Below are 14,361 nucleotides of genomic sequence, written 5' to 3' on the forward strand. Positions count from 1 at the left end.
CTAGTTCCTCATCATTCCCCAGTCCCCCTTAGGAGGCGAACGGTTAACTTGATCCCCCAGAGAAGCTTGGGGAAACGTGCATGTTTGAAGGTCAACAGACCCCGCTCTCATGTCTTCTTCACACACTGCACAAACACACACATCGGACCCCACGCAGTCACAGGCAAACACACACACACACACCCCTCACACATACCTGTCACACACCGGCCCCCAAGCAAACCTGCATTAATAAGTTATGTAAATCACGCCGTGCAGATTCCTCATAGCTATGTTTAGCACCAGATTAACCCACAGGAAAAAGCCATTCTCCTTTTAAAATTTTCCCACCCTTAACATTTCTATCCTGCGTGTTTCAAGGGGTGTGTGTGTAGGGATGCGTGTGCACCTATGTGTGTTTGCATGCATTTATTTGTATGTGTTGGCATGTGTGATATATGGCCAATATACCACAGATAAGGGCTGTTCTTAAGCACAACGCAACACGGAGTGCCTGGACACAGCCCATAGCCATGTTTTTTATTTAAATAGGCAAGTCAGTTAAGAACAAAATGTTATTTACAATGACGGGCTACCGGGGAACAGTGGGTTAACTGTCTTGTTCGGGGGCAGAACGACAGATTTTTACCTTGTCAGCTTAGGGATTCGATCCAGCAACCTTTCGGTTACTGGGCCAACGCTCTAACCACTGTCGCCCCATACATCACAAACCCCCGAGGTGCCTTATTGCTATTATAAACTGGTTACCAATGTAATTAGAGCAGTAAAAATAAATGTTTCGTCATACCTGTGGTATACGGTCTGATATACCACGGCTGTCAGCCAATCAGCATTCAGGGCTTGATCCACCCAGTTTATAATGTGTATTTTGGCCTGTGTGTCATTGTGTTTGTTGTCTTGGTGTTGCTCATTTTCCTCTTAACTCACACTGACCCAACTCCCAGAAAACGCTACACATGGTAACAGCTTTATCCGTGGATGTGATTGCTCCTCTGTTTGTTTTCCAGGTCATGTGTGTACACCGAACCACAACTTACTTGCATAGAGTAAATAGCAACAGACACAGACACGTCAAAAAGAGATACATCCCTTTTTCAGGACCCTGTCTTTCAAAGATAATTTTTTAAAATCCAAATAACTTCACTGATCTTCATTGTAAAGGGTTTAAACACTTTTTCCCATGCTTGTTCAATGAACCTTAAACAATTAATGAACATGCACCTGTGGAACGGTTGTTATTAAGACACTTAACAGCTTACAGACAGTAGGTCAATTAAGGTCACAGTTATGAAAACTTAGGACACTAAAGAGGCCTTTCTACTGACTCTGAAAAACACCAAAAGAAAGTTGCCCAGGGTCTCTGCGTGAATGTGCCTAAGGCATGCTGCAAGGAGGCATGAGGACTGCAGATGTGGACAGGGCAATAAATTACAATGTCCGTACTGTGAGGTGCTTAAGACAGTGCTACAGGGAGACAGGACAGACAGCTGATCGTCCTCACAGTGGCAGAACACGTGTAACAACACCTGCACAGGATCGGTACATCGGAACATCACACCTGCGGGACTGGTACAGGATGGCAACAACAACTGCCCGAGTTACACCAGGAACGCACAATCCCTCCATCAGTGCTCAGACTTTCTGCAATAGGCTGAGAGAGGCTGGACTGAGGGCTTGTAGGCCTGTTGTAAGGCAGGTCCTCACCAGACATCACTGGCAATAACATTGCCTATGGGCACAAACCCACCGTCGCTGGACCAGACAGGACTGGCAAAAAGTGCTCTTCACCAGTTGTCTCACCAGGGGTGATGGTCTGATTTGCATTTATCGTTGAAGGAATGAGCGTTACACCGAGGCCTGTACTCTGGAGCGGGATCAACTTGGAGGTGGAGGGTCCGGGGTGGTGGGTCACAGCATCATCGGACTGAGCTTGTTGTCATTGCAGGCAATCTCAACGCTGTGCATTACAGGGAAGACATCCTCCTCCCTCATGTGGTACCCTTCCTGCAGGCTCATCCTGACATGACCCTCCAGCATGACAATGCCACCAGCCATACTGCTCGTTCTGTGTGTGATTTCTTGCAAGACAGGAATGTCAGTGTTCTGCCACGGCAAGCGCAGGGCCCGGATCTCAATCCCATTGAGCACGTCTGGAACCTGTTGGATTGGAGGGTGAGGGCTAGGGCCATTCCCCCCAGAAATGTCCGGGAGCTTGTAGGTGCCTTGGTGGAAGAGTGGGGTAACATCTCACATTAAGAACTGGCAAATCTGGTGCAGTCCATGAGGAGGAGATGCACTGCAGTACTTAATGCAGCTGGTGGCCACACCAGGTACTGACTGTAACTTTGGATTTTGCCCCCCCCTCCCCTTTTTTCAGGGACACATTATTCACCTTGTCTGTGGAACTTGTTCAGTTTATGTCTCAGTTGTTGAATCTTGTTATGTTCATATAAATAATTACACATGTTAAGTTTGCTGAAAATAAATGCAGTTGACGGTGAGAGGACGTTTCTTTTTTTGCTGAGTTTACTTCCTCATTCCTCCCCGCTATTTGCCTAACAAGCGGTTGATTTAGCCACAACTGAAGGTGAATCTGATACAAATGATTTGAACTAGAGGTCGACCGATTATGATTTTTCAACGCCGATACCGATTATTGGAGGACCATAAAAGCCGATACTGATTAATCAGACAATTTTTATTTATTTATTTATTTGTAATAATGACAATTACAACAATACTGAATGAACACTTATTTTTACTTAATATAATACCCCAATAAAAAAATCAATTTAGCCTCAAGTAAATAATGAAACATGTTCAATTTGGTTTAAATAATGCAAAAACAAAGTGTTGGAGAAGAAAGTAAAAGTGCAATATGTTCCATGTAAAATATGTGCCATGTAAGAAAGCTAACGTTTCAGTTCCTTGCTCAGAACATGAGAACATATGAAAGCTGGTGGTACCTTTTAACATCAGTCTTCAATATTCCCAGGTAAGAAGTTTTAGGTTGTAGTTATAGGAATTATAGGACTATTTCCCTCTATACCATTTGTATTTCATTAACCTTTGACTATTGGATGTTCTTATAGGAACTTTAGTATCGCCAGTGTAACCGTATAGCTTCCGTCCCTCTCCTCGCTCCTCCCTGGGCTCGAACCAGCAAAACAACGACAATTAGCATGCGCTAACTAGCCAGCCATTTCACTTCGGTTACACCAGCCTCATCTCGGGAGTTGATAGGCTTGAAGTCATAAACAGAGCAATGCTTGACGCACAATGAAGAGCTGCTGGCAAAATGCACGAAAGTGCTGTTTGAATGAATGTTTACTTCTGCCTACCACCGCTCAGTCAGATACTTGTATGCTCAGTCAGATTATATGCAACACAGGACACGCTAGATAATATCTAGTAATATCATCAACCATGTGTAGTTAACTAGTGATTATGATTGATTGTTTTTTTATAAGATAAGTTTAATGCTAGCTAGCAACTTACCTTGGCTTACTGCATTCGCATAATAGCCTCCTTGTGGAGTGCAACGAGAAAGAGGCAGGTCATTATTGCGTTGGACTAGTTAATGTTGCAAGATTGGATCCCCGAGCTGACAAGGTGAAAATCTGTCATTCTGCCCCTGAACAAGGCAGTTAACCCACTGTTCCTAGGCCGCCATTGAAAATAAGAATGTGTTCTTAACTGACTTGCCTAGTTAAATAAAGGTGTAAAAAAAACAATAATTATAGTCAAATCGGCGCCCAAAAATACCGATTTTCGATGGTTATGAAAACTTGAAATCGGCCCTAATTAATCGCCCATTCTGATTAATCGGTCGACCTCTAATTCGAACCTAATTGCAACCCTGTTTCGCTCCCGAACCTCATCACTTTTTTTTCTGCACAGTCAGGGTCACGTCATACACTACATGGACAGAAGTATGTGGACACCCCTTCAAATTAGTGGATTTCAGCTACACCTATTGCTGACAGGTGTATAAAATTGAGCATACAGCCATGCAATCTCCATCAGTGACTTTCAACCTGGCACCGTCATAGGATGTCACCTTTCCAACAAGTCAGTTTGTAAAATGTCTGCACTGCTAGTGCTGCCCTGGTCAACTGTAAGTGCTGTTATTGTGAAGTTGAAACGTCTAGGAGCAACATAGGCTCAGCCACGAAGTGGTAGGCCTCACACAAGCTCACAGGACTGGACAGCCAAGTGCTGGAGTGTGTAGCGTGTAAAAAACGCCTGCCCTCAGTTGCAACACTCACTACAGAGTTCCAAACTGCCTCTGGAAGAAATGTCAGCACAAGACCTGTTTGCCGGGAGCTTAATGAAATGGGTTTCCATGGTCGAGCAGCCGCACACAAGCTTAAGATCACCATGCGCAATGCAGGAGAACGCTACAGTATCTGTATGCTACGGCAGACGATTCTGTGCTTCCAACTTTGTGGCAACCGTTTTGGGAATGCCCTTTGACTGGCCTGCAAATATATATATATTTAAATATATTTCATTACAAAGGTTATTGTTCAATGATATTTGCAATTGCTAATGAAACTTGGTGCTTGGTTTCCCTGCGGAAGATTGTCATATTAACAATGTACCTTGCTGCAGCATGGCATTTTGAAAAAAGTAATGTTTCAATGCCCAGAACGGTAGGTGTTCTTAAAGGTGTTTTTAAAGGTTCTTATTCCATATGATTTTTCTTTCTATTCGCACCTTTTGCTGTTTTATGAGGGGATATGTTCTTTGACAAATTGAAATAGGGGAATACAATTTTAATCATTTCTGAATTAATTAATTATTGGATAAGTTTGGATAATTTATTGATGTCACACTTTTTTATATTTTTTTATTTAGCCATTATTTAACTAGGCAAGTCGGTTAAGAACAAATTCTTATTTTCAATGACGGCCTAGGAACAGTGGGTTAACTGCCTGTTCAGGGGCAGAACGACAGACTTGTCAGCTCGGGAGTTTGAACTTGCAACCTTCCGGTTGCTAGTCCAACACTAACCACTAGGCTACCCTGCTAGGCTAAACATATGACTTGTTTTGTCTCGCAGGAACACGGAGGAATCCTGAGGATTTTCCCAGAGGCCAAGGCACAGTTCGCCGACATCGAACCTAAGTTCGACCGCCTGCTCTTCTTCTGGTCGGACCGGCGAAACCCCCATGAGGTGCAGCCGGCATACCACACCAGGTAGGATGATCTCTTAACTTGACCTTTTGACCGCAGAGAAAATGTCATACTCCTGACCTTCGACCCAGGGTTGTCTGCTTGTCTTCCATCACAATCCCACACCTCCTGTTTTGTGTTGCTTATTGTAATGTAATTTAAGTAAAGCATCCATCAGGCCATTTTGAGAACTTGGTTGAAGCGTGAATTGTGACTTAGGTTAATGCATGCCTTGATCTATGAACAGACATTATTGTAAAGTGTTACCACATTAAGCAACACCACCAACACTATCCAGCTTTAATATATTTGAAAATGCTCAATAATGTTAGAATAGTTGGACCATAACAAATGGTTGGGTAGTGTTAGTATGTATACCTATTATGTGAATAATTGTATGTTCGTTGACCTCTCTGTTTCCGTTGTCTCACTCGCTGTCCAGGTATGCCATAACAGTGTGGTATTTTGATGCCGATGAACGAGCTCGGGCCAAGGAGAAATACCTAACAAGTAAGATGGAGTCCTGGGCACGTATTCATAAAAAATCTCAAAGTAGGAATGCTGATCTAGGATCCGTTTTGCCTTTTGGATCGTAATAAATAAGATAAAATTATCCTAGATCAGCACTGAGACTAAGACTCTTTATGACTACAGGACCATAGTGATCATCATACGAAGTAAGAATTTATAGGAAGTCATTGAAAATAAGAATTTTGTTCTTAACTGGTTGAATAAAAATGAATTAAATAATGATTAGTTCTTAACTGGTTGAATAAAATATAACTCTCCGCTCTCCCTCCTTCTCTATTCTGTCTTATAGGTGCAGGAGAAAAGGGAGTAAAGGTAGAATTGAACAAGCCGTCAAATCTGAGCTAATATGAGAGAAGCGGTTGGTCCTGAGGCGCCACTGCCATCACCTGCTGCTGCTGTGGACAGATTCGGAGAGAGGGATGGATGGATGGACGGAAGGAAGGAAGGAAGGTGGGATGAAGAGGAGAGAGAAGAATGAAACCAACTCCGACTAGTCCGCTTTCTTTACACTTAATATCCAAAGTTGACACACACACAGACAGACCCTGAATGTGATGTTATTGCACTGCAAGGACTCATCATTATTTCCCAAGTTTCTGTTTTTGCTTGTTGCTTAGATTTTTTGCCTTTATTATGTGTAGAATGCCAGTGTAAAAATTAGCTTTGGAGAAAAAAAATATGTATGGAGTGAGCCGAATGCAAAGAAGTTATATTCTTGTGAATTTTGGGGTGATGTAAGAAGGGTACCCATATGTGCTTATCTGTCAGACGGGTTGTCATGGTCTCCATCGGCTGGATCTCTCACTGTTAAAATAGAAAAAAAGGTACAGAAGACTGTGTATGATTTACCTCGACAGGAGGTTGTCACACACTGTCCGGCTATTGCCTGATGCACACTATAAGGCCGACTCAAACGTACTGTGCTGATTTGGATACTTTCTTTTCACATGATCCTTTGCAGCACGGTTCTAGTAAATGAGGATGATGCGTAACCAAGCCAGAACTGTACAGTATGGTTTGGCTTAGTACAGTGAAAAGGCTATTAATAGCTTAAGCTGCACTGACTCAAATACGATAGAAGTTTTCACGTTTGTGCAAACGAGCTGTGGTGATTTTCACATTGCAGGCGTATGTTGATTGCGGTGCCGTTCTGTGTCCTGGCATCCATTGCTTGGTAACTGGGTCCTGTTCATTAGGCACCAAACAGAAGAAAATGGACTGAAACTGACATGCTCGTTCTCCGTTGCAAAGCATTTTAAAACGTTTCTTTTCTTGCCCTTATGAACACTGCCCTGTGTACGTTACAGGAGCATCCTAACCTGCGATCAGAGATCTGTCTGTTGTTGCAGACGTAATATCACCGTTGTCTTAAAAACCAAAAACTGACACCTACCTATTAGCCTTGCAGCGACCTTGCAGCTCTGAAGTTTAGTTTTGAATAAAAAGGCTGATTTTGTATGTGCAGTTTGAGTCTGCTGCTGTATCGTCTCGTCATTACAGCATGTGTGGGGTGTGTGTGTGTGTATCTGCACGTATGCATTTGTGCGATTCTTTCTCTGACCACTGAGCCGAGATTGAAAGTGAGTGAGAGAGACTGTAATAATACAGTCATGACTATTCTCTCCGGCTATACACCATCGCCATCATGTGGTCACAAAACCATAAATGATTCATTCCTGTTAAGGCACATCTGACCGATGAGTTTATCAACAGGAGAATTGGCAGACCGAACTGAATGCGGCCGGTATCCAAGCGGTTAAGAGCGTTGGTGCAACTATCCGAAACGTTGGTTTGAATTTTTCCCTTGCTGCCCTTGAGCAAGACAATAACCCCCAACAACAACGGCGCCGTTGACGTCGATTAAGGCAGCCCCTCCGCACCTCTCTGATTTCAGATGGGTTGTGTTGAACACATTCAGTTGTGCAACTGATTAGGTTTTCCATTTCTCCATCCACCCTTAAACATACCACAGAACCTTTGCATGTGATTTTGTTTAAACTGTATCTATTTGCCATTGATCTATTCATTTGTCAATAAATCAGTTGACAAGTAAATAAGACAACATTTAGAGAATAAATGGTTTCTTGAGATAAGCATGTATGTCTTGTTTGCATCAAGTTTAAAATATAAATTGCGGTAAATAATTCGACTTTTTAATTGGTTTCATTATAAAGGGCATGCTCAATCAAGCACAGCTGAAATATTAGACCTTTTTTCACCCATGTCTGAATATATCTCTTCATTGCAGTCTCCTCAGGAACTTCTCTTCCCAGACCATGTCTCACATCACACCCGCAGGAAAGCCAAGGATATTTTTCTAGCCCCTACTCTTTTGGTTTTTACAAGTGTATGAAGGAATAAGATGGGTGCAAGGAATATGGAGGAAACTCCCCAAATAAACAAGAAATGACAAATCTGTTAGCGGTTGAGTGAGTAACAGTCTGGCTTGTTCTGCTCTAACCAGGAGTATGGTCCCTACTATCAGGGGCCAACCTATTACACCCTGTCTTTGGACAAATTCCACTTGCGGTATTCAGTGCACTTGGCCCTGAAAATGGACCCCAACACCCCCAGAGTTCCAAGGATGCTGGAGATGGTCGTGATGGCCAAAGCAACTACCCTACTGTAATGGGGAAACAGAATAATTGCCCGTAAGGACAAAGCAAAGGTCACTAGGGAGATCATCCACCCTGCCACTCCCAGGGTGTTGACCACAAACTCCATCCAACTCCTGCTTCAGTGGGGCTTTAGGAGATATTGGAGGGATAGACAGTTCTGTACAGCATGGTCCCCCTGGTCAGGAGCAAGGATGAGGCCCCCCATCTGATATAAGTTGCCCTCAGCTCACTCCTCCGGGCAATCAATGAGTTGTGGGAGTTTCAGATAATGTTTCTGGCTATCCAGGAGAAAGGGATGAGGAAGAGATTTCCAGTTGGAATCACTATGGCCTTGGACTGTTGACTCTTGATGTGGTTGGTGCTTTTGACCCTGATGAGCAGCATCACCCCCAGAACCCCAGACATGATGGAGATGATGGTCAGGGCTCTGGAGGCCTGCAGGTCCTGAGGTAAGGCCAGCATGGAGTCGTAGACCTTACACTGCATCTGGCCTGTGTTCTTGGTCACACATCTCATCCACAGGCCCTCCTAGATGAAAAGGTTGTCTCCTATTGTTGTCTCTATCCAAGTGGGGAGTGTGCAGACCACAATGGTCATGACAAATCCTATGTCTCCCTGGGCGATGCCTAAAATGTCCATGCCCATCAACATGCTCTCTTCTATACTTGCCCTTTCTGGAGGAACGGTGATACAGAAAACGTCATTCCAGAACAGCAAATAGGTAAAAACTTCAAAAGATTTCCTAAAAGATGTATAAACCAAGTTCTAGCATGGCATATTCTTCCACTTTGAGTTTCACAGACATTCGTTGCTGAAGTTTTCTGTGTGATTAGAGTGCAGAGCCCAGAAACCCCGTCTGCTTTACTGTGGTGTCAAAAATGAGGCTGTCATGGAAACAAACTATTAAAAAAGACGTGGTTATACATTTTCATTGTATTTATTATTGAGATTTTTATTTGAGAAAGTAATTTGTCATTATGATACCAACAATTATAAGTGGACAGGCACAGCTATATCCTTTTAGGTTCTTCATTCCAAGCACTGCCTGACGTGGCCTCCACGCAGGGAGCCATAACTTAATTCCATCTGCTGTAGCACACATACAAACCAATGGTGCATATAAACACTAGGTGACTGATGGGTGGCGCTGTTTTGAAATCACTGCGTCACCATTTTAGTACCCCTCCACCAGTGTAAAAAAGGAAATATTCTTTTTTGTCAAGCATATTATATTACAGACACCTTCATGCATACTTTTAAATTGTATTATATGAACAAATAAAACAAAAAATGTTCCCTTTAAAATACAATTCTTAGAGAGTATGAATGTTACTGTTCACTCTACAACAAATAAATACTTAAATATATGTAATTTTGCCCTTGAAACATAAAATTGAAATAATGTATTCCATTCATTCATATGGAACCAAATGCATGCGTTTCAACCGTTCGCTGCCTGCACCCGCACGCCCGACTAGCATCACCACCCTGGATGGTTCCGACCTAGAATATGTGGACATCTATAAGTACCTAGGTGTCTGGCTAGACTGTAAACTCTCCTTCCAGACTCATATCAAATATCTCCAATCCAAAATCAAATCTAGAATCGGCTTTCTATTTCGCAACAAAGCCTCCTTCACTTACGCCGCCAAACTTACCCTAGTAAAACTGACTATCCTACCGATCCTCGACTTCGGCGATGTCATCTACAAAATGGCTTCCAATACTCTACTCAGCAAACTGGATGCAGTTTATCACAGTGCCATCTAAAGAACCTTATACCACCCACCACTGCGAACTATATGCTCTAGTCGGCTGGCCCTCGCTACATATTCATCGCCAGACCCACTGGCTCCAGGTCATCTACAAGTCTATGCTAGGTAAAGCTCCGCCTTATCTCAGTTCACTGGTCACGATGGCAACACCCACCCGTAGCACACGCACCAGCAAGTGTATCTCACTGATCCTCCCTAAAGCCAACACCTCATTTGGCCGCCTTTCCTTCCAGTTCTCTGCTGCCTGTGACTGGAACAAATTGCAAAAATTGTTGAAGTTGGAGACTTTTATCTCCCTCACCAACTTTAAACATCTGCTATCTGAGCAGCTAACCGATCGCTGCAGCTGTACATAGTCCATCGGTAAATAGCCCACCCAATTTACCTACCTCATCCCCATATGTTTTTTTTATTTATTTACTTTTCTGCTCTTTTGCACACCAGTATCTCTACCTGCACATGACCATCTGATCATTTATCACTCCAGTGTTGATCTGCTAAAATTGTAATTATTCGCCTACCTCCTCATGCCTTTTACACACAATGTATATAGACTCCTTTTTTTCTTTTTTTCTACTGTGTTATTGACTTGTTTATTGTTTACTCCATGTGTAACTCTGTGTTGCTGTCTGTTTACACTGCTATGCTTTATCTTGGCCAGGTCGCAGTTGTAAATGAGAACTTGTTCTCAACTAGCCTACCTGGTTAAATAAAGGTGAAATAAAAAAAATAAAAAGAAAATGGAGGATTGCTCCTTCCCGAGAAGTACCAATATGGTGGACAGTGGCTTCAAAGTCTATCAATGGCCAATACATATCATTAGCAATCTAGTGTTTTAATACATCATTGATACAAACCCCTACAGCAGGGTTCCCCAACTGTGGAAACTTTTCTTGTTTTAATTTTATTGCTTGACATAAAATACTGTAAAAACACCAGGAAATCAGCTCCAAGTGATTTTAATTTTGGAAATCTGTTCCGAACTAATCCCACGCATAATATAGACACATGATCGTATACAAATGTAAGCATGGTTTGAAATGATCTGTTTGTGATTCTTGTGGTAAAATTGCAGTCTACAAATAATTTGTAATTATGTTCAAAGGGAGGAAATATTCCCGGTAACTTTCACAATTTTGTGTCTGAAAATTCCCAGAGCTTTGGAAAATTACAGGGAATTTTGCAACCCTAGTAGTAAGTACTACTGAAACACGTAATTATTCAACAATTCATAATAGTATTTTGGGCCATCTCCAGGATTTCAGTCTTACCTTGTGGCACAGCATAGCAGCACGTGGAGATCATCAGAAGCCATGTCTGCAGTTACATTTTGTAGTTTCAGTTGGAGTAAACACCAATGTTATGGACAGATCCTCAAAGAATATTCCTATTTATAGTTTAGAAAATGGACTGAAAATGGGAGGGACTACCTGTGTGCTCTTATGAATGCCAGCCAGACAATTGTATTTTTATTTTGTCTTTATTTAAACTAGGCAGGTCTGTTAAGAAAAAGTTCTTATTTTCAATGACGGCCTAGGAACAATGGGTTAACTGGCTTGTTCAGGGGCAGAACAACAGATTTGTACCTTGTCAGCTCGGGGATTCGATCTGCCGCCCTATACATTCTCCACTTCCTTGAAAACACACCATAACTCAGCAGTCTAACACTCAACAAGGAACAAACACGCACAAAACATTTTGGGAACCAGAGGGTTAAATAGGGAAAAATAATATTAATGTAATGGGAACCAGGTGTGTACAATCAAGACAAAACAACATAGAAAAAGAAATGTAGATCGGTGGCAGCTAGAAAGCCGGTGACGACGACCGCCGAATGCCGCCCGAACAAGGAGAGGCACCAACTTCAGCGGAAGTCGTGACATGAAATGAGTTTTAAAATGGCAAAATGTTCTCTCTGGCCCATGGCAAAATTAGGAGAATTGTATGAAATATGTTTTAAAACTGCAAAAAATATATATATTTTTAATTTAAAAAAGGCTATGGCTGGCCATGGGGCCCTGGTTCAAGCTGTTGTACAGCCTGGGTGGTAGGAAGCTAAGCTGCTAAGCAAGCACACTTAGGTTTGATGCACCACTTTAACAAAAGTTCATTTTTTTTACACTGTGTGCTCTTATGAATGCCAGAAATAATACTTTCCCCACTTCCTTGTTTTTGATGTTGGTCTAGATAAGAAAATAAGGTAATCTGAGAATCAAAGTTCATATCAATATGAACTTTATCAATATTGCCAGTTTATCAAGATGTTCTTTTTGTCATCAGACTTTCTAGATCAACAGCTATGTTAGTAGGAATTGTCACGCATTTAGTAGGTAATAGTATTATTCGTCAAACACATCATAGAAATGTTTGTGCAAGATTTTACTTTTATGACCTTTTTTATGACCTCTCTATGGTTTCATCTCACACAGATGAGGTGTCACTGTAACAGACTTAAAGTAAAGTAAATTTAAAGTTTCATTGGACACTGTAACTGTCCAATGAAAATCTAATTTTAAAGTTCTGTTCATTCACAACCAAATAATGTTGTTGACTTGTCCTTTACTTCTACTTGTGACTAAAGCATAAATCAAAAATTTAATTAGACACCTCAAACTTGTATCTGAAAGCCATTTAGTGATATTGGATAACTCTGCACAAGAGATCTCTTCTACTGAGGCTTTGTTCTTATTGGACAGTAGTAGAGCAGAGTCATCCACATTCAAAAGCAAATGATGAGCGTTTTCTGATTTCATATCGTTAAGGTATAGTAAGACGAGAAGTGGGACAAGGATGCTCCCCTTCAGGACCCCACAGCTAATCTCCTTCACACTAGAATGTTTTCCATTAACATCCACCATTTGGTCTCTACCTGTTCAATAGGATTTAACCCAGTCAATGGACCTGCATTACCATTCCACAAAATTCCCCGGTCAACTTCTTTCCCTGGTCAACCCATGCGACAATCTAAGTAACATAATACAAAAATCCTCTTCAAAATGCGTCAATTTAAGCTAGAGATATAGTCTCATTCCATCGAATCTGCCTATTTCGGCCTTCCACATCTGCGATGGAATCAAATCACATTTTATTTGTCACATGCGCCGAATACAACAATAGACCTTACCCATCTGGACAAGAGGAATACCTATGTGAGAATGCTGGACAAGAGGAATACCTAGGGTAGGCAACAACATCTCCACCCCGCTGATCCTCAACACTGGGGCCCCACAAGGGTGCGTTCTGAGCCCTCTCCTGTACTCCCTGTTCACCCATGACTGCGTGGCCACGCACGCCTCCAACTCAATCATCAAGTTTGCGGACGACACAACAGTGGTAGGCTTGATTACCAACAACGACGAGACGGCCTACAGGGAGGAGGTGAGGGCCCTCGGAGTGTGGTGTCAGGAAAATAACCTCACACTCAACGTCAACAAAACTAAGGAGATTATTGTGGACTTCAGGAAACAGCAGAGGGAACACCCCCCTATCCACATCGATGGAACAGTAGTGGAGAGGGTAGTAAGTTTTAAGTTCCTCGGCATACACATCACAGACAAACTGAATTGGTCCACTCACACAGACAGCATCGTGAAGAAGGCGCAGCAGTGCCTCTTCAACCTCAGGATGCTGAAGAAATTCGGCTTGTCACCAAAAGCACTCACAAACTTCTACAGATGCACAATCGAGAGCATCCTGGCGGGCTGTATCACCGCCTGGTACGGCAACTGCTCCGCCCACAACCGTAAGGCTCTCCAGAGGGTAGTGAGGTCTGCACAACGCATCACCGGGGGCAAACTACCTGCCCTCCAGGACACCTACACCACCCGATGTTACAGGAAGGCCATAAAGATGATCAAGGACAACAACCACCCGAGCCACTGCCTGTTCACCCCGCTATCATCCAGAAGACGAGGTCAGTACAGGTGCATCAAAGCTGGGACCGAGAGACTGAAAAACAGCTTCTATCTCAAGGCCATCAGACTGTTAAACAGCAACCACTAACACTGAGTGGCCGCTGCCAACACACTGACTCAACTCCAGCCACTTTAATTATGGGAATTGATGGGAAATGATGTAAAATATATCACTAGCCACTTTAAACAATGCTACCTAATATAATGTTTACATACCCTACATTATTCATCTCATATGTATATGTATATACTGTACTCTATATCATCTACTGCACCCTTATGTAATTACATGTATCACTAGCCACTTTAACTATGCCACTTTGTTTACATACTCATCTCATATGT

The 14,361-nt window shown here is 42.4% G+C and overlaps 1 protein-coding gene and 1 pseudogene across 1 annotated transcript in view; one reads left to right on the top strand and one right to left on the bottom strand.

The window, feature by feature from the left end:
• The window catches only part of LOC109890039 (egl nine homolog 1), a 39,828-nt gene extending 30,576 nt beyond the window's left edge, over window positions 1-9,252 (top strand). The window contains exons 3-5 of the mRNA XM_020482006.2: window positions 5,066-5,202; window positions 5,621-5,688; window positions 5,999-9,252. Of these exons, the coding sequence (XP_020337595.1) occupies window positions 5,066-5,202; window positions 5,621-5,688; window positions 5,999-6,054 (261 nt within the window). The 3' untranslated portion in view covers window positions 6,055-9,252. The remainder of the gene's footprint in view (window positions 1-5,065; window positions 5,203-5,620; window positions 5,689-5,998) is intronic.
• LOC116376198 (claudin-4-like) lies at window positions 8,457-8,978 on the bottom strand (annotated as a pseudogene).
• Window positions 9,253-14,361: the final 5,109 nt, after the last annotated feature.

Source organism: Oncorhynchus kisutch, linkage group LG1 (genome assembly GCF_002021735.2).
Source record: "Oncorhynchus kisutch isolate 150728-3 linkage group LG1, Okis_V2, whole genome shotgun sequence".
Classification (NCBI taxonomy): domain Eukaryota; kingdom Metazoa; phylum Chordata; class Actinopteri; order Salmoniformes; family Salmonidae; genus Oncorhynchus; species Oncorhynchus kisutch.